This window comes from Lampetra fluviatilis, chromosome 31, assembly GCF_964198595.1.
Source record: "Lampetra fluviatilis chromosome 31, kcLamFluv1.1, whole genome shotgun sequence".
Taxonomy (NCBI): Eukaryota; Metazoa; Chordata; class Hyperoartia; order Petromyzontiformes; family Petromyzontidae; genus Lampetra; species Lampetra fluviatilis.
The window spans coordinates 11,894,058-11,913,328 of record NC_136305.1 but is presented as its reverse complement, the minus strand read 5'-3'; the positions used below and the strand labels follow the sequence as shown (position 1 = coordinate 11,913,328).

Here is a 19,271-nt window from a genome sequence, read left to right as displayed (position 1 = left end):
ACTTCCCTTCTACGTGACTTTACCGAAAGAACCAAGAAGAGAAACTCTCTCAGAGGCTTTGTACATACTGTACCCACGGGCACTCAGACAAGGCACGTGATTAGTTCCCGGCGCGAGATCGACGAATGAGAGCACGAGTGCATGTACAGTATCCCGTGAGCTGATTGGCTGCGCATCATCGCATCCTCTCCCAGCTTCTTCCCTTGTTGTATCTCGCCACTCTCGTTCACGCTGTCAACTGTGTCTCGCGTATCTTAGTGTTGTGTTCGAAATTAACTGGTGAGTGTAGAACACCATAATACGTATCATATGAGAGAGAGAGTGAATGTATAATATTAAGGTTTTACAATTAAATAGATTTAAGTAAAATATATGTGAGTGAGTGAATGTATAATATTAAGGTTTTATAATTAAATAGATTTAAGTAAAATATATATATAAAATATAAATATACATATTTTAAACATTCTGGTACCCACACACACATATACGGAAATTCCTAGGGGGGCCAATCCTACTTCGCGGATTTTCACCTATCGCGAGGGGTTCCGGTCCCCATTAACCGCGATAAACGAGGGATCACTGTAGTAGTTTAAGTTTAACTTGAATGTTCTATTTATATGTAATTATTTACTTTTAGTGACTTGCTTGATTTTTCTCTCTCTTACTCTCATATTGCTTCTTGCATTGTTTATTGATGTAACTTGCTTACCCACCCCTACTGGACATCTGTAAAGGAGCGCTTCATAGCTCATTAGATTCCTTCAGTCTAAAGTAAAGATTGTGATTCTGATAAACTCATTCAGGGGGTTGGCCAACATCCCATCATAAGACCACGGAGCTTTGGAAATTGTGCCATAGGTTCTGACTTCCTTCACCCGTTAAAAGTTCTACAGTTTTTGGTGATGCAAACGCATGACAGGGTTATATACAAGTTAAAATGGATATTATTATTAGAGGTTTGACATGACAGGTTTACGTAGCAATGATCTCCACTGTACCTCTGGAAATGTTATGCCACGGAACATGTGCACGTATGGGAATAGTAGCGACACCACCACCACAAAAGCAGCAGCTACACAGAAACTGCCACAATTCTTTGTCCAAGCGCTTTTCTAAATTAATCTCACTGTGCAAAACCAGCATGCGCTCCCAGACATTGGTGTTAAGCTGAATCAGCACACTCAGCAAGCAACACACATTATATGTGGTATGAACTCGGTAATGAAGCTCAAAGCAAAGAGGGCATTGCAGATGAAGATGCCATAGATGCCATCATGGTTCACAATCGCCCACTTCTGCAAGATCCCACTGCTCTGCCCACCCACCCCACTCCCCAGACATCCAGCAACCATCCCGGCAACCTCACCACCACCATCTGGCCGGCTTTAGGTCACACTAGCTTTACTACCCGGCTTCGCCCGAGACTTGGATTCTTGTCTTGGATTAATACATGGCCTACACGGAGGGTTGGGGGGGGGATGCGTGATGTCAGCAGGGACACTGCGTAACACTTCCGCATGCGGGTGACATCACAGATGTGATGTCACCGTTCACTTGCCGTGCAAAATATATCCATTATTGCGCACCCCCCCCCCCTCCAAAATACAAAAGTCTATTTTTATACTTTTTGCATTGTGTACAGTCTGGAAGCTACCCACATGCCAAATTTAAAGTTTGTTGCATGTTGGGAAGTATGCGAAACATTTCGAACAGATACACATATTCACAAATTTCCCTTTTAATATATATAGACTAGCCTTACTACCCGGCTTCGCCCGGGACTTGGATTCACCATGCCCGGCCACGATGTTCACACACCACACCAGTTACTCGTTTGAGGCTGAGTCGACCTAGGGGAGACCCAGGACCGGTTAAAATAATCGTCACCGGTGGTGGCCGTGAGCAGGAATCGAACTCGGGTCGCCGGGTTCGTAGCGCAGCGCACTAGCCACTACACTACACTGTGTTACGCTTCCACATGCGCGAGTCACACGACAGATTTGACGTAACAGCTCACTTGCCGTGCAAAAAATATATGCATTATTGAGCTCACCCCCCCCCCCCCCCCAAAAGTGTATTTTTATCATTTTTGCATGGTGTACAGTCTGGAAAGTACCCACATGGCAAATTTCAAGTTTGTTGCATGTCGGAAAGCACGCTAAACATTTTGAACAGACACACATAATCACAACTTTGCCTTTTATATATATGGAGATAACTCTGGGTGCCACTCTACTAATGCCCATCTCAAAATACCCTCCCGCATCCTGCGAACCAACCTGACCCATAGCAACCTCCTCTCCCTGGTTATATCTACAGGGCTTTCACACCACAATCTATTCTCCACCCTCCAAGTTGTTTACTCTGCGATCCCCTCTGGGTCGATTTACATTTCTTCTGGAGGAATCCTATAGAAAATTAGCGCACGTTCTCTGGGTGGTGGAACGGACTGGAAAACAGTGGAATGTTAGAAGTACGCGTGTGTTTAAATGGATTCACATCCGCATCTCAGATACAGTACGATCACACTGAGGCACTCAATGTGCCACCGCCAATATGTCCTTGTCGAACAACACACATGCCCAGAAGATATGGCTCCGTCAGATCTCTGTCCCTCAATATAAATCAGAGGTATTAGTTACAGAACCCATCGGCCGCTCGGCCTTCTGGGAGTGCATAATTTCGGAAGCATTCATTCAATGCAAACAAACTCTGGACTGGTTTCGAAAGAGTTTCATCAGCAGTCAGGTTTACCTTGAATCAATGCTAGTTGACTGGCGATGTTACAGGCAACGACCCTTTCTTTCAGGTATGCTCCTAGTTTGATGCAAAATGATACAATACATTTGTCATTGCATAGATCACTGCATTGACCAGTGAGTGATGTGGGCGGTATAATGTCGGTTACAATCCTCATGTGGAGCCCAAGGGGCCACGGTTCTCCCTCACCCTTGCGGAGAATGTCCAATCTTGTCACAGACGTCGAGAATCAGAGCCCAGTCCTCCGTTGTATTCAGTTCACTGGTCGCTTTTTCTGCACAGGCCAGAACCAGCAGCCCACACACAGTGAGACACGGTACCCATGAATGAGACAACACACACACATGCACAGCCCATTGTGCCAATCACCTGCTGGATGAGAGCATTCCCACACCACGTGGATCGTGGATTGTATTTGACCATACTTCACCACGCTGGTCATTACAGGCTTGTGAAAGTGAGGAACATAGACATTGGAGGATTGTACAGTACAACAATGGATTGTGCTGCCTACAACTTAGGCCTTTGATGAAATTTTCCTCATGTCCCCCCTGAGTGTCGTGGGTTCCAGTGGCGAAGCGGTGGTCGTGTTGGCACAGGAAGAGCGCGTTGATGGGTCTGGGTGTTTCCGTGACCCTCACAGCCCCGTGACCCTCACACCCCCTACACCCCCGTGACCCTCACACCCCTTACACCCCAGTGACCCTCACACCCCCTACACCCCCATGACCCTTACACCCCCTACACCCCCATGACCCTCACACCCCCTACACCCCCATGACCCTCATACCCCTTACATCCCCGTGACCCTCACACCCCCTACACCCCCATGACCCTCACACCCCCATGACCCTCATACCCCCCACACCCCCGTGACCCTCATACCCCCCACACCCCCATGACCCTCACACCCCCGTGACCCTCACACCCCCTACACCCCAGTGACCCTCACACCCCCCACACCCCCCACACCCCCGTGACCCTCACACCCCCTACACCCCCGTGACCCTCATACCCCCTACACCCCCGTGACCCTCACACCCCCTACACCCCCATGACCCTCACACCCCCTACACCCCCATGACCCTCACACCCCCCACACCCCCATGATCCTCACACCCCCTACACCCCCATGACCCTAACACCTCCTACACCCCCGTGACTAGGCCTCGGCAAGGTAAGGTAAATTACATTTTTTACCGGGTAAAATGGTGAAGGTAAAGGTTTCGACATGCCAAGGGGTAAGGTAAAGGGTAGGGTAAGGTAGCTCAAAAGAATTACCTGGTAGGGTAAATGTAGCGCGAATAATTACCCGGTAAATACAGTAGCTTGTTTACCGATAACAGCTCCATGGCACAGTCCGTGGCCTCCATTATAAATTGCGATAATTGATGTCGGACCAGATGGAGACGGTCCACGTTCTTGAGATAGAGGTAATAGAGGACGATGATGCCAGCAACTGCATTTTTGGGGTTGCTGCGAACAGCAATCGAAAGAGGCAGCGGCATGCGTTCCCGTGGGAGCACACGCACCATTGGATGGAGGGTGATTCCAATGTACAGCACGCACTGCCGCAAGTGGTTTTCCACCCACACGAACGCGTCGGGGTGGAAAACCCACATCAAGAAGCACAACGTGCTCGCCCCAGGCAGCGAGGTCGGGACGTCGGCATCGGCTGCCTGAAGGTTCCGTCTAACTGGGCCGGAGCGGCGCAGAATCTTATTGCCTGTCGCTCGTCCGAGGACGATGGCAATGACGAACTTGATCAGGTTGTTGATGAGATCGCCATCGACCAAGACGACTGGGATGAGGAGGTTATGGAGGACGGTGTCGTCGACAGCCTCAACGCCTGATTCGAGAGTATTCAATATGTATAAAGCGCTCTACCTAGCATTTATCGTTATAAACCTTTTTCATGTGTTGTACCCCAGTAATTTCCCTGTAAACGGGTAATTTGTATGGGATAAAGGTAAAAGGTAGGGTAAAGGTAGGTTCGTTGCTTTTTACCTTTTACCTTACCTGCTAAAGGGTAAAAGGTAGGGTAGAGCGATTGTATTGTGGTAAGGTAAAAGGTAGGGTAAAGTTTGTCTTGTTTTTTTACCGTTGAACTTTTACCTTACCTTGCCGAGGGCTACCCGTGACCCTCACACCCCCGTGACCCTCACACCCCCTACACCCCCATGACCCTCACACCCCCTACACCCCCATGACCCTCACACCCCCCAGACCCCCATGATCCTCACACCCCCCAGACACTCACACCCCCTACACCCCCATGACCCTCACACCCCCCAGACCCTCACACCCCCTACACCCCCGTGACCCTCACACCCCCGTGACCCTCACACCCCCCACACCCCCGTGACGTGGGTCTGCCCCTGTGCATCAGAGGCTGTCACCGCATGCGTGATGCAGTGGCTGCTGTATCCTAAGCAAGGTCCGGGTGTCTACGAGTCTGAGGGTCGGGGGTTCTGGAGACAAGGGAATGGTGGGGCCGATATGGAAGATTTATCCCATCCACAAGACGGTCAGCCCCTCGTAGACAACTGCCAGCACAGAAAGGCGCCGAGAAATGGAGAAACACAGAGACGTGGAGACAACCACACGGGGACACGGAAACATGACGAGGAGACATGGGGACACGGGAGAAATGAAGCGAAGACATGGATACTAGGGGATGCCGGGAACAAGGAGACATAGGGATACGGACACACGGGGACAAAGGGGACACGGGAGACGTGAAACGGAGACACGGAAACATGGCAAGGGGACCAGAGGACAGGGAGACACGGACACATGCTGCCACTATCGCACTGTGCATAACACAGCATTGTGCTAGGACTGTTATCAATATTGCCGTGGCTGTTGTTGTGGATGGCGTTGTTACAAACGCCACTGCAGTGGTGCGAGTGGAATCACCCTGATTATGAAGTGTGAGTGTACACGTATGGGGGTGGTTGTTGGTGTTGTTGCTGTACACGTATGGAGGTTGTTGGTGTTGTTGTTGCTGTACACGTATGGGGTTGTTGTTGCTGTACACGTATGGGGGTGGTTGTTGTTGCTGTACACGTATGGGTGGGTGGTGGTGGTGTTGTGCTGCTCTCCACCCCCTCCACTCGCCAGGATCCGGGCCCGTCTTGTTCTTACCCACGTCCGCGTCGAACGGGTTGGATGTGAACAGCGGCATCTTCTCCTCGTCTCCTCCTCCCCCCCCTCCTTGTCACCCCTCCTCGTCACCTCGTCTTCTCTCCTCCACGTCTCCCCTTCTCGTCCTCGTCGTCGTCGTCTCCCCTCTCGTCTCCTCCTCCTTGTCTCGCCAGCCCCGGGTCTCCAGGCGCGATCCGCGAATCGATGGCGAAACAAAGCCCCGACTCCACTGTCGATTCCCAAGCGAGTGCAGGTTCCCCATTGAAATCGTAACGATCCGGCCGCGCGCGTGAGCCAATCGTCCGATTCGAGAAGCGCGTTCGCGTGAGCCTCGGTTTTGTTTTCCCCCCCCCCGCAAAATCGATTCCCGATATGGTGTCGGATCGATTGCCGCCCACTGTAGGGTTTGTCGTTTAGTGTATCGATTCTGTTATTCCTTCAATCGATGCACATGTCATCGCGGTTTACGATTCGATTCGCACATTCTCTACTGCTGGACGTTACACTTGCATCGATTCCCATCACGATCCACCCGGTAGACCAAACACGCGAATCGATTCCCGACGGGTGGCGTAGCATCAGGGGGGCGTGGCATCCCCCACGGTTTCGATTCACTCCAACTTGATTCCATTCCTCGCGGGACTGCATTGCTCCCCTTTAAACTCGCTGATTCATCCCACTTCGTTAATCGACTGCGCGCCGAATTCCAGAATCGATTCCTCGCGTGGCGTTCCATAGTGCAGGGCTCCGAGCGGGCCCAGCAACAGAGACAGCAAACGGCTGAAGACGCCGGTCAATAACAATCACAGGACGATGGCCCTTGTACGTGCGATAGATTAGGGCCGTTGCCCACGAAACGTTGCCCAGTGTACGTGCTAAGGCCACTCGCTCGATGTTTTTTCAGACTGAGTCACTGACCACTCCTGGATATCACGCAGACGACCTCCAGCAAGTCTACCAAAACTGAAATACATGTACGTTAATTTCCTTCTCCCCTCCACCCTGTCCTACACCTCATTCCCTTCCCCCTCACTCCTCCTGTCTCCTCTGCCCGCGACCTCGGGCTCATCTTCAACTCTCCCTCTACAACTGGATCTCTGCTACTGTCCGCACTCGTCACTGGCACCGATTCAGCATTGGCAAATCCGTCCCCTCATCTCGCTCTCTGCTGCTAAACTCCCGGTTCACTCCCTCGTCTTCACTCACCTTGACTACTGCAACTCTTGATAATTGTTTTTTTACCCTTTTATCTGGCAACAAAATTGACACCTTTTTTTTTTACAAAGAGTCATGTTTGCATTGACCACAATACCTGCAGTCGGAATGCAAACAAAAAACACAACTCTGGTAATGTATGCACTGTCCTTTAAATTGATTGGTCCACACCCGAGACAGCTTTCCATAGAGCCCAGTCTCACATGGTGTTGGACCAGATGACGCCAAAAGGCGCACAACTCAAAGACTGCACCATCAGAGTATGAGAGCTCGGGGTTAGCATTTACACCATTGGAACCTCATTTGCCAGTAGCAAAATATGATCATTGTTTTTTACCCTTTTATCTGGCAAGTAACTATATACACTTGGAGGGGTGAACACCACAGGTGACTTTACATACTGGATGGGATAACTACTACAGTGAGGGAAAAAAGTATTTGATCCCCTGCTGATTTTGTACGTTTGCCCACTGACAAAGAAATGATGAGTCTATAATTTTAATGGTAGGTTTATTTGAACAGTGAGAGACAGAATAACAACAAAATCCAGAAAAACGCATTTCAAAAATGTTGTAAATTGATTTGCATAAATATCGATTTAAAGCTTTTGTGACTGCAGGGATTCATCTTCTTGGTTCTTTCGGTAAAGTCACGTAGAAGGGAAGTAATAAAATAATAAAAATAATAAAATCTCACGATGTTTCGGCCACAACGCAAGCAGCCGTCCTCAGGTGAAAACCAGGTCTGTCGAGGCGACAGCGTCTGAATGAAACAGCACACGTGCTTGGAGCATAAGCTGGGTTGGAAGGGGGGAAAAGGGCGCCTTGACAAAAGAATATGCATATCAAGAGGAATTTAGCATATTTATGGGAAATGCAGGTATGTGATTAGTACTACTTATGCCCGTGCATTATGCAGGATTAGCAGCATCAAAGGGAGGGGATATGGGAAATGAACTGCTCAACGATGGCAGCTATACAAAAATAAAAAGAGACCCCACCAACAGCCTCGTCTCTAAAACCAACCAAATAATTTCTGATTCAACCACATTAATTGATCAGACCAAACAGTTCTCGTTGAAACCTTCTGCAGCCAGGCCACCAAGATTATATGGCTTGCCAAAGATACATAAAGAAGATACAGCTCTTTGTCCCATTGTCTCTACGATCAACTCCCCCACATACAAACTGGATCGTTTTCTGTCTGAAATCCTACTGCCTTTCACTGGAAAAACCACCTCTGCGGTACTAAACTCTACTGACCTGGTATCGACAATCAAGGGGATTTCCCTGTCCCCAGACGACCTGCTTGTCAGTTTTGATGTGATTTCCTTATTCACCAAAGTTCCTGTACCTGACACCATCGCAATCATTGAAGACTTGGTTCATCAAAGACTGAATGCTGGGGTACCCCCCCTGGTGAGACACTGCTTAACCAATACATACTTCACCTTGAATGGAACTTTCTACAAGCAAACTGAGGGAACCCCAATGGGCTCCCCCCTATCTCCGGTTGTAGCCAACGTCTTCATGGAGAAATTTGAGACTGACGCCATCCAGACTGCCACTCTACGCCCGACCTTATAGAAGAGGTACATAGATGACACTTTTGTCATCTGGCCACATGGCCGGCCTGCTCTGGACCAATTTATCGACCACATCAATTCCATACACCCAGCCATCAGATTCACCATGGAAGTCGAAAAAGATGGCAAGCTACCCTTTTTGGATGTCCTAATTAAAAGGAGACCTGATGGTTCAATGAGCCACTCTGTCTACAGGAAAGCCACCCATACGGATGCTTACCTAAAACCGGATTCCCACCACCATCCATCCCAGAAGAATTCCCTCATCAAGACTCTATACCATAGAGCCCAATGCATTTCTGACCAGGAACACATTGCCAGTGAACTCAAACACGTACGCCAAGCTCTTAAGGCTAATGGTTACTCCGACTACACAATCCGCAAAGCCATCACTCCAACCATCAAGAAGGATCCTGTTGAGGAGCCTCTCAAGACCATCACCTTACTCTACATTGCTGGGGTCACAAAAAAGATCTCCAAAATCCTGATTAAACACAAGATCCAGGTCCGATTCAACACAGTACATAAAAACTGTGATCTGGTCCCATCAGTAAAATATGTGGTTCCAGACATACAATACCCTGGCGTCTACAAACTAAGTTGCCTCTGTGGTAGCAGTTACATTGGAGAAACCAAACGACATGTCTCGGACCGCATCCGTGAACATAAAGCAGACTTGAAACACGGTAAGACAAACACCTCAGCCGTGGCAGACCACTGTTACAATTCAGTGGGCTCACATGATATTGACTTCTCCAAGACAGAGGTTCTCTGCAAGCCATCTGGCTACCATGAGAGATTCGTTCATGAGGCGATCCACATATACAAACACAGAGACAATTTTAACCGAGAAGATGGATTCCGGCTTAGCAATCATTGAAAGTACGTAATAAACCATTTCGGATCTTAATTGATTGTGTTCACGTTTACGTTGACTTTCAGACCGCGTTCCACTCACTGGCATTGTATTCTCCGCAGGGAATGGATTCTTTGCTCCGCTGCAAGTTTCCCATCGATACTCACCCATTGACATATTTCGTTGCTTCCTCTTAGTATCTTTCACACGACGGTCAATGGTACAGTGTATAATAACAAATAGTATAACATTTATATGCTTAATACAATGTACAAAGTAATATATAGTATCGTAATTGTATAGTCAATATACAGCAGTGTGATATACATTAGGGGGGTAGAATAATACATAGTGTAATATTACAATGTATAAGGTATAGGGTGGTTTATAGCAATACAGTATATAATTTAACGTTGGGTTTATCTATGGCAGTATAGAGTACGGTGTAGACTCGTGTGATGTAAGAGAATAAAGTTTAGATGAAAGCATATTATATATTTATCACGACGCAGAATTGTAATGTATTACTTACTGTTAGTAACTCAGCTTATTGTAGAGTATATTTAGTATACTGATGATACTATGTAGTTTATACTTTAGTTGTTTACGTGGTGGTTTTAGTTACTGCAGCTACATACTATTAACACCCCTTCCCTTTATTAATGCTACCCCTATCCCCCTCCCTTTGATGCTGCTAATCCTGCATAATGCATGGGCATAAGTAGTGTAATACCGTTGAGGACTCTTGGACACCCGGGGTTGAGGCACACGTATTTATTCCGCAACAGTTGTCACAACCGCGGACATACAATACTGGAGGGGGTATCGGCCCCCTCACCCGGCTAGCTGGGAATACACTGCTAGCTATCTCTGACCTACCTCCTAGTCCTCCACTAACGGGCTAGGGGAGGCTGTCTGGCCCGACACTGGTAAGTCGGGCTACGGTACCCGGAGTCCCAGAGCACTAGCTCTGGTTCTCGGGACCACGCCGCTGGCTCGGTCCTGCGCGGCCCTGACAAGGGCGGCGTCCCAGGGGAGTCCAGGGCTCTAGCTAGACGATCTTCGGTCTTCACTGGTTTAGCTTTAACATTCTGCCCCGAGCCCTCTGATACATCCCCCTTTATACTCAACCCCCGCTGAGGGGTGGGGCCCCGGGCTGCCTGGTGCGGACGTCGTTGAGAGCACCCCCCCCCCGTGCACTCACGTAGCCCCGCCCACTGTGTTTGTTTCCCATAAGCTGCCATGCATAACGGCTCTCTCTCTAACACCCCTACATCACCCCCCCCCCCCCCCCCGCATAGCTTGCAGCCGTCCCGGCTGCCAACATACAAAAAAAACGACAATAAAAGCGCATTTACCCCCTGACCGCGCGTGTGCCTCACTATTTTTCAACAATAACAAGAACAACACAACAAGAACGCAACAGCAAGAAGAGAAAACAACCCGACGCACCCCCCCGATTAAATACGAATTCCGTAAAAACAGTCTATACACAATTTGCAGGGAACCCACCACACACACAACACGCAATGAACACAACCTATGTACACATCTTCCAGCCTCACAACAGTCTGCGCATTTTAGCGCGTGTCCGTGCAGCGGGCCCCTCACACGGGGTAACCCCGGGTGGTGGACCGTCAGGTGGCAACTGTCCGTCTCGGAGTGAGTCCTCATCCGACGCCGCGTGACCCTTGGCATCCCCAGGAGGGGTGATCGGGCGTGAGCCCGTCATTCCTGATGCACCTGGAGGTGGCACAGCCGGCAAGGCATTAGGTGAGCGCGACGGAGACGGACCCAGTGAGTCGGTCGACCCCCCACATGTTTGGCCACGCGTGTGTGAAGTGGGGATGTGTACCGCAACGAAGGGTTTTAATCTAGAGGGGTGGACGAACCACCGCCGCTTCCCCCATTTGATGCGCACGCACTGCGGTCGCAAAACCTCGACCACCTCCACAGGGCCCCGCCACGGCCGCACCAGCTTAGAGGAGGTTGCGAGTGGCACCTGGGGACAGTGCAGCCATGCCTTGTCCCCCGGCTTCCACTACAGCATGTGCGCCCGACCCAGTCTGAGCCGCTCATTCGCTTTCTGACGGAGGTCAGAGTTTTGCATGGCAGCATCCCGTGCCTCTGTCAATTTGGCCAAATTAAATTTTACATGGTCAGCCAATTGAGTTTTTCCCTGAGGCGCGGGGATCTGCAGCTGGGCACGAACAGGCGGGTCAGGTTCGCGGCCGTACATGAGGTAGAAGGGTGAAAATCCCGTAGCTGCGTGGGGGGCCATCCGGTACGCCGCCAATACCCCTTGAATTTGCAAGTCCCAATCGGTCTGTGAGTCCGACACCTGCTGTGACAACATTGACGCGATGGTCCGATGCAGACGCTCGACCATCCCGTCAGTCTGCGGGTGATACGGGGAGGTACGAATTTTCTTCGTGCCCAGGAGCTCACAGACTTCTTTGAGCAATTTACCGGAAACATTTTTGCCCTGGTCGGTCAGCAGCCGCTCCGGAGCACCTTTGTCCAGGACATAACCCTGAACAAAGGCCTCCACGATGGCTGCTGCCGACTGGTTGGCAAGGGGCCAGGCCATAGGCCAGCATGTAAAATACTCCACACCAGTTAACAAATATCTATTGCCCCTGGGTGTGGCGGGGAATGGGCCCAAAATATCCAGCGCGACGAGTTCGTTAACTCTGGACACTTTGATTGACTGCAAGGGTGGGTTAGACACACGTGCTGGCGGTTTTCGTTGCGCGCACCGAGGGCATGACCCCAGTAAATCCCCGACATCCTTCGTCATGCCTGGCCAAAAATAATCGAGTTGGAGTAAGGCGAGGGTCTTTTGGGTCCCCAGGTGTAGGAGGCGCTCATGTGCGGCCCACACCGCCTTGCCCCACAACCCCGAAGGGACCACCAGCCGATGTCGATGGGATTTTCCGTCCCAGTGCATCAGCAGACCATGCACCAATTCCCATGCGTCGGCATCACCCCTGCCCTGCCCAGCACAGCCGACGCGACGACGCAACCCGAGGAGAGAGGTATCCTCCATCTGGAGGCGCCCCCATTCATTGACGGGCATCCCCAACAAGGAATCTTTTCCCTGTTGTGCGATTGAATTTGGAACCAATGTTTCGTCGTGGCCGGCGGCCGCCAGGACCGGAACCGGTATGTCCCCTGCTGGCCTGCAACGTCCCGACCCCAGGAGGCATGCACATTCGGAGGTGGTTGGCATGCGCGACAGAGCGTCAGCATTTGTGTGGCGAACGCCCTTACGGTAGGTGGTTTCAAAATCAAAATCCTGGAGGATCTCCAACCATCGGGACAATTCTCCCGATGGCTGTTGAACTCGCAGGGCGTACTGCAGTGCCGCATGATCTGTGCGGACGGTGAAATGCCGACCGTACAGATATGGGCGATACTGTTGGATGAAATAGACAATTGCCAACAGTTCCCGACGGGTGACACAATATCTTTGCTCCGCCGGAGACAACACCCGACTGCCGTACGCAACCACCCGTTCCACGCCGTCAACCACCTGGGAAAGCACTCCCCCAATACCTGTGTTGCTCGCATCGGTGTCGAGCAAAAAAGGCTTAGAAAAATCGGGGTAACTCAAGGGAGGAGCTTTTACCAGGGCGTCCCGAAGGGAGCAGAAAGCAGCCTCCTCCTCCTGACCCCAGTGGAACCGAACCCCTTTTGATGTTAAAGCGTGTAGGGGTTTCGCAATCGTCGCAAAATCTGCGACGAAACGTCGGTAATACGATGCGAAGCCAATAAAACTCCTGACCTCTCCCACCGAGGTGGGAGTCGGCCAGGAGCTGACGCACTGCGTTTTGGCGGGATCGGTAGCAATACCTGAGCGCCCCACAATGTGTCCCAAATAACGCACCGAATCACGTAACAGATGACATTTTTGGGGTTTGAATTTCAAATTAGCAGCCCGCATCTTTAGGAAAACCGCCCGCAACCTCTGGAGATGTTCGTCAAAAGTTTTACTAAAGACGATAACGTCATCCAAATAAATCAGGCACGAATCCCATTGCAATCCAGCCAAAACCAATTCCATCAAACGCTGGAAAGTTGCCGGCGCTGAGTGGAGTCCCATCGGCAACCGGTTGAATTGGAACAGGCCGTGCGGCGTACGGAAAGCAGTTTTAGGCTTTGAATCATCGTCCAGAGGAAGCTGCCAGAATCCCGAAAGTAAATCCAATGTGGAGAAGAATCGCGCTCCCGCCAAGGCGTCCAGCGATTCGTCCATCCGTGGGAGCGGGTATGCGTCGGCAACCGAAATTTTGTTAAGGCGCCGAAAATCAACGCAAAACCGCAACGAGCCGTCCTGCTTTTTAACCAGGACGATCGGCGCTCCCCAAGGGCTGGTGGAAGGAGAAATGATGTCGGCGGCTAACATGTCATCAATAGCCGATTTGACATGGTCCTTTTTGGCAGGACTTAACCGAAACGGATTCTGGCGTATTGGCGCGCTGTCACCCGTATCAATATGGTGACGCAGCAGATGAGTGCAACCCAAATCGTATTTGTCCCGACTGAAAACGTCGGAAAATTCCCGCAGTAGCGTTTTAAGCTGTTGACGCTCTGAATTTGACAGGTCCGTCGATCCCGCACAAAGCGCCTCGAGCCACCCTTCATCGCTGTCCGAATGTGGTCGCGGCGCAGGGACAGCACTCACGTGATTCGCGACGGGTTCCTCACAGGGCACCGGCGTCGCGTGAGCAAGCACGGTCCCCTGCAGGACCACCACCGTCTGCGAGCCCACATTGAGGACCGCGATGAAGGGGTCTCCGTCCCCTCTTACTATGGTCGGGGCCGGAAGTAAATGAGGTCCACTAACCCCGGCCCTAGATGGCCCCAGCAGAACCCCTTGGGCCCCAATGCCCTTAGCGAAGGGCCGCCGAAGTTTCAAAGGAACCAACATTTGTGCCCCCGGAGGAACGCGCACCGTTCTATCTACAAACGCCGGCACCGTTGCGAACGCCGTCCGACTCGTACCGGGGGATGGCAGAAACGCCATGCGTCGGCCCGACGGGAGCTCAATGCATCCCTGGTCGATTAATATCCTAATCGGCATTTTGGCCAGGAAGTCCGTCCCCAGCAGGCACGGAACCGCCAGCGAGGAGGAAACAAAAATCGGCCCAGACAATTTAATATCCCCGATACAAATTAGGGCTCGAATCTGTCCGATGATGCCAAGTGAGCCCCCGTTAGCAGCAAAGAATGACACGTTAACAGGCATCAAAGGACGGCTCTGGGCAGGGAGAATATTGTAAATTAACTCCGAAATAATGGTCGCCGATGCTCCTGTATCGACCAGGATGCGCACCTCGACCCCGTCGATGTGCCCCACAACGGCCGACGACCCCGACGACGCGGCTACAACGCGATGGGCCAACACGGACCACTGGCTGGGTTCAATCTGAGTACCCAGAGCGGTGCGTGTTGGTGCGATGGTGCGCGATATTGGCCCCCCAATCGGTGCGGTGTATGAGTGTGTGGCGGGTGTGTGCGTGGGCCAAACATGTGAGGTGCCGCGACTCGCCGGGTTATGATGATGGAGCTTGGGAAGAGGGCCGGCGTCCCGTCGAGGTGTCGTCCCGCGCTGCCGAGGAGAGCGGCACCCCGAGGCGACATGGCCCCGGATGCCGCAGTTGTAGCAGCGCGGGAGCGCTGGTGACGACGACGGATGATCGGGATGGCTCGAGCCGCCCCGGTCCGCCCGTACTCCCGCTCCCTGCCGCCGTTGATGGTCGATGGCGCAGATCTCCTCCGCCGGGAGGGTGGCTGCGGCCACGGTACGCCCGCTCGCCGCCTTGCTGGCCTTGCGTCGTTGCGCGAGCAGGTTTGCGTGGAGGAGTCGTGCTGCTTGGAGGGAGCACATTTCCACGTCGTCCTGTGCGACGATGACGATCTCCAAGTCGTCCGCCAGCAGAAGTATCTTCTCTGTAACCATGGCGTCGACACCTTCGTTGTCCATCCGTGGAAAGACCGCCTTTGCCAGTGCCAGGAGGCTTGTGCGGTACGCCAGAGGCGACTCCTTTGCCCCCCGCTGGCGATCGTAGAAGAGTTGGCGACAGTCTGACGGCGGACCGTAAACTGCAGCCAGCACCTGCATCGCCGTCTGCAGCGTAGAGCGCCTCTCCTTCGGTGCCGATGTTAAAGTGGCGAGGGCGTCGCTGTCGAGGAGTGCTGGCAGCGCGCGGAGAGCCTTGGCGTCCGTCCACTTCGCCATCTCCTGGTGAGCGAGGAAGCGCCGCTGGAAGCCGCCCCAGTCGCCTTCCTCGCCCACAAATTCTTTGAGTGGAGGCAGTCGCTGATGTAGCGCAGCGGCTGCCGCAGAAGGTCGCCCTTCCTCGTCCCCCTCACCCGGCTCTGCTTCGGCGCGCACGACCGATGGCATCGCCGGTCGCACCCGTGGTGACGTCCCGTCTGTTGGCGATGACGCGGCAGGTACTGTATGCCCGCCGTTAGACGCGATGCTCAGGCCGGCCACGCCCTCAACTGCAGCTGCGGTGATGGCGGGATTTTCAAATTGGTGTTCCGCCGAAATGGCAGGAAGGCGCTGTGGTCGTCGGCTTTCGTCGCCCCGTGGCGGTCCAGCAGCCCCCAGCTGAGTGATGTGGTCCAGCATGCTAGCAGCGGCGTGCAGCAGCTCCATCAGCTTGGCGTGCGCCTGCCTCAGCCCCTCTGCCGACACCTCTCCACCCTCCTGTTGCTGCGGCGTAGCCGTATCTGGCCCCGACTGCTCCGTGCTCTCTTCACCCGTCCCGGGCTCTCCGACTGCAGCGGTGTCCTCCGCCCCCGGTATCCTGACCCGAGCTGACCGGCGCGTGTCCATGTTCATAGATTTTTACTTCTGACACCAGATGTAATACCGTTGAGGACTCTTGGACACCCGGGGTTGAGGCACACGTATTTATTCCGCAACAGTTGTCACAACCGCGGACATACAATACTGGAGGGGGTATCGGCCCCCTCACCCGGCTAGCTGGGAATACACTGCTAGCTATCTCTGACCTACCTCCTAGTCCTCCACTAACGGGCTAGGGGAGGCTGTCTGGCCCGACACTGGTAAGTCGGGCTACGGTACCCGGAGTCCCAGAGCACTAGCTCTGGTTCTCGGGACCACGCCGCTGGCTCGGTCCTGCGCGGCCCTGACAAGGGCGGCGTCCCAGGGGAGTCCAGGGCTCTAGCTAGACGATCTTCGGTCTTCACTGGTTTAGCTTTAACATTCTGCCCCGAGCCCTCTGATACATCCCCCTTTATACTCAACCCCCGCTGAGGGGTGGGGCCCCGGGCTGCCTGGTGCGGACGTCGTTGAGAGCACCCCCCCCCCGTGCACTCATGTAGCCCCGCCCACTGTGTTTGTTTCCCATAAGCTGCCATGCATAACGGCTCTCTCTCTAACACCCCTACAGTAGTACTAATCACATACCTGCATTACCCATATCCCCTCCCTTTGATGCTGCTAATCCTGCATAATGCACGGGCATAAGTAGTACTAATCACATACCTGCATTTCCCATATCCCCTCCCTTTGATGCTGCTAATCCTGCATAATGCACGGGCATAAGTAGTACTAATCACATACCTGCATTTCCCATATCCCCTCCCTTTGATGCTGCTAATCCTGCATAATGCACGGGCATAAGTAGTACAAATCACATACCTGCCTTTCCCATAAATATGCTAAATTCCTCTTGATATGCATATTCTTTTGTCAAGGCGCCCCTTTTCTCCCCTTCCAACCCAGCTTATATATATGCTCCAAGCGCGTGTGCTGTTTCATTCAGACGCTGTCGCCTCGACAGACCTGGTTTTCACCAGACAGACCTGGTTTTCACCAGGTCTGTCGAGGCGTTGTGGCCGAAACGTCGTGAGAATGATTTTATTATGTTTTATATTTGTTTTTTTATTACTTCCCTTCTACGTGACTTTACCGAAAGAACCAAGACGAATTGATTTGCATTTTAGTGAGGGAAATAAGTATTTGACCCCCTCTAAATCAGAAAGATTTCTGGCTCCCAGGTGTCTTTTATACAGGTAACGAGCTGAGATTAGCAGCACATTCTTAAAGGGAGTGCTCATAATCTCAGCTTGTTACCTGTATAAAAGACACCTGTTCACAGAACAAATGAATCAGATTCCAAACTCTCCACCATGGCCAAGACCAAAGAGCTCTCCAAGGATGTCAGGGACAAGATTATAGACCTGCACAAGGCTGGAATGGGCTACAAGACCATCGCCAAGCAGCTTGGTGAGGTGACAACAGTTGGTGCGATTATTCGCAAATGAAAGAAACACAAAAGAACTGACAATCTCCGTCTGCCTGGGGCTCCATGCAAGATCTCATCTCATGGAGTTGCAATGATCATGAGAACGGTGAGGAATCAGCCCAGAACTACATGGGAGGATCTTGTCAATGATCTCAAGGCAGCTGGGACCATAGTCACCAAGAAAACAGTTGGTAACACACTACGCCTTGAAGAACTGAAATCCTGCAGTGCCCGCAAGGTCCCCCTGCTCAAGAAAGCACATATACATGCCCGTCTGAAGTTTGCCAATGAACATCTGAATGATTCAGAGGACAACTGGGTAAAGTTGTGGTCAGATGAGACCAAAATGGAGCTCTTTGGCATCAACTCAACTCGCCGTGTTTGGAGGAGGAGGAATGCTGCCTATGACCCCAAGAACACCATCCCCACCGTCAAACATGGAGGTGGAAACATTATTCTTTGGGGGTGTTTTTCTGCTAAGAGGACAGGACAACTTCACCGCATCAAAGGGACGATGGACGGGGCCATGTACCGTCAAATCTTGGGCGAGAACCTCCTTCCCTTAGCCAGGGCATTGAAAATGGGTCGTGGATGGGTATTCCAGCATGACAATGACCCAAAACACACGGCCAAGGCAACAAAGGAGTGGCTCAAGAAGAAGCACATTAAGGTCCTGGAGTGGCCTAGCCAGTCTCCAGACCTTATGCCCATAGAAAATCTATGGAGGGAGCTGAAGGTTCGAGTTGCCAAACGTCAGCCTCGAAACCTTAATGACTTGGAGAAGATCTGCAAAGAGGAGTGGAACAAAATCCCTCCTGAGATGTGTGCAAACCTGGTGACCAACTACAAGAAACGTCTGACCTCTGTGATTGCCAACAAGGGTTTTGCCACCAAGTACTAAGTCATGTTTTGCAGAGGGGTCAAATACTTTTTTCCCTCATTAAAATGCAAATCAATGCATAACCTTTTTGACATGCGTTTTTCTGAATCTTTTTTGTTGTTATTCTGTCTCTCACTGTTCAAATAAACCTACCATTAACATTATAGACTGATCATTTCTTTGTCAGTGGGCAAACGTACAAAACAGCAGGGGATCAAATACTTTTTTCCCTCACTGTAAATCGGACCAGGACAGCCAACACGCTGCCTGGTCCACGTGCGTGAAGACCGGAGACCGAGGACCTACGAAGACAGGATTTCTTCCCAGAAGTGAACAACCACGATCAAAGACGGGATTCGGATATTATCCGCTGCGGCGTAGCCAGGACCGCCCTTGGCCACGCCCCTTTTCCAGATCCTTCTCGAAGTCAGTTCATTCTGTATAACAGGACAGTTTGAAGGGCATCATATTTTGGCAAGCCGTTTGTTATTTGACTTACCATAACTAGCTATTCCTTTATTTTAGCTAGTTGCCCAT

General features: G+C 51.6%; 1 protein-coding gene across 2 annotated transcripts in view; it reads right to left on the bottom strand.

Moving 5' to 3' along the window:
• Nucleotides 1–6,101, bottom strand: part of STAM (signal transducing adaptor molecule) — a 29,122-nt gene extending 23,021 nt beyond the window's left edge. For both annotated transcript variants that reach the window (XM_078871151.1, XM_078871152.1), the window contains exons 1-2: nt 5,911–6,101; nt 2,953–3,037 (exon numbers count right to left, since the gene is read on the bottom strand). In XM_078871151.1, the coding sequence (XP_078727277.1) occupies nt 2,953–3,037; nt 5,911–5,950 (125 nt within the window). In that variant the 5' untranslated portion in view covers nt 5,951–6,101. The remainder of the gene's footprint in view (nt 1–2,952; nt 3,038–5,910) is intronic.
• Between the last annotated feature and the right edge of the window lie 13,170 nt (nt 6,102–19,271).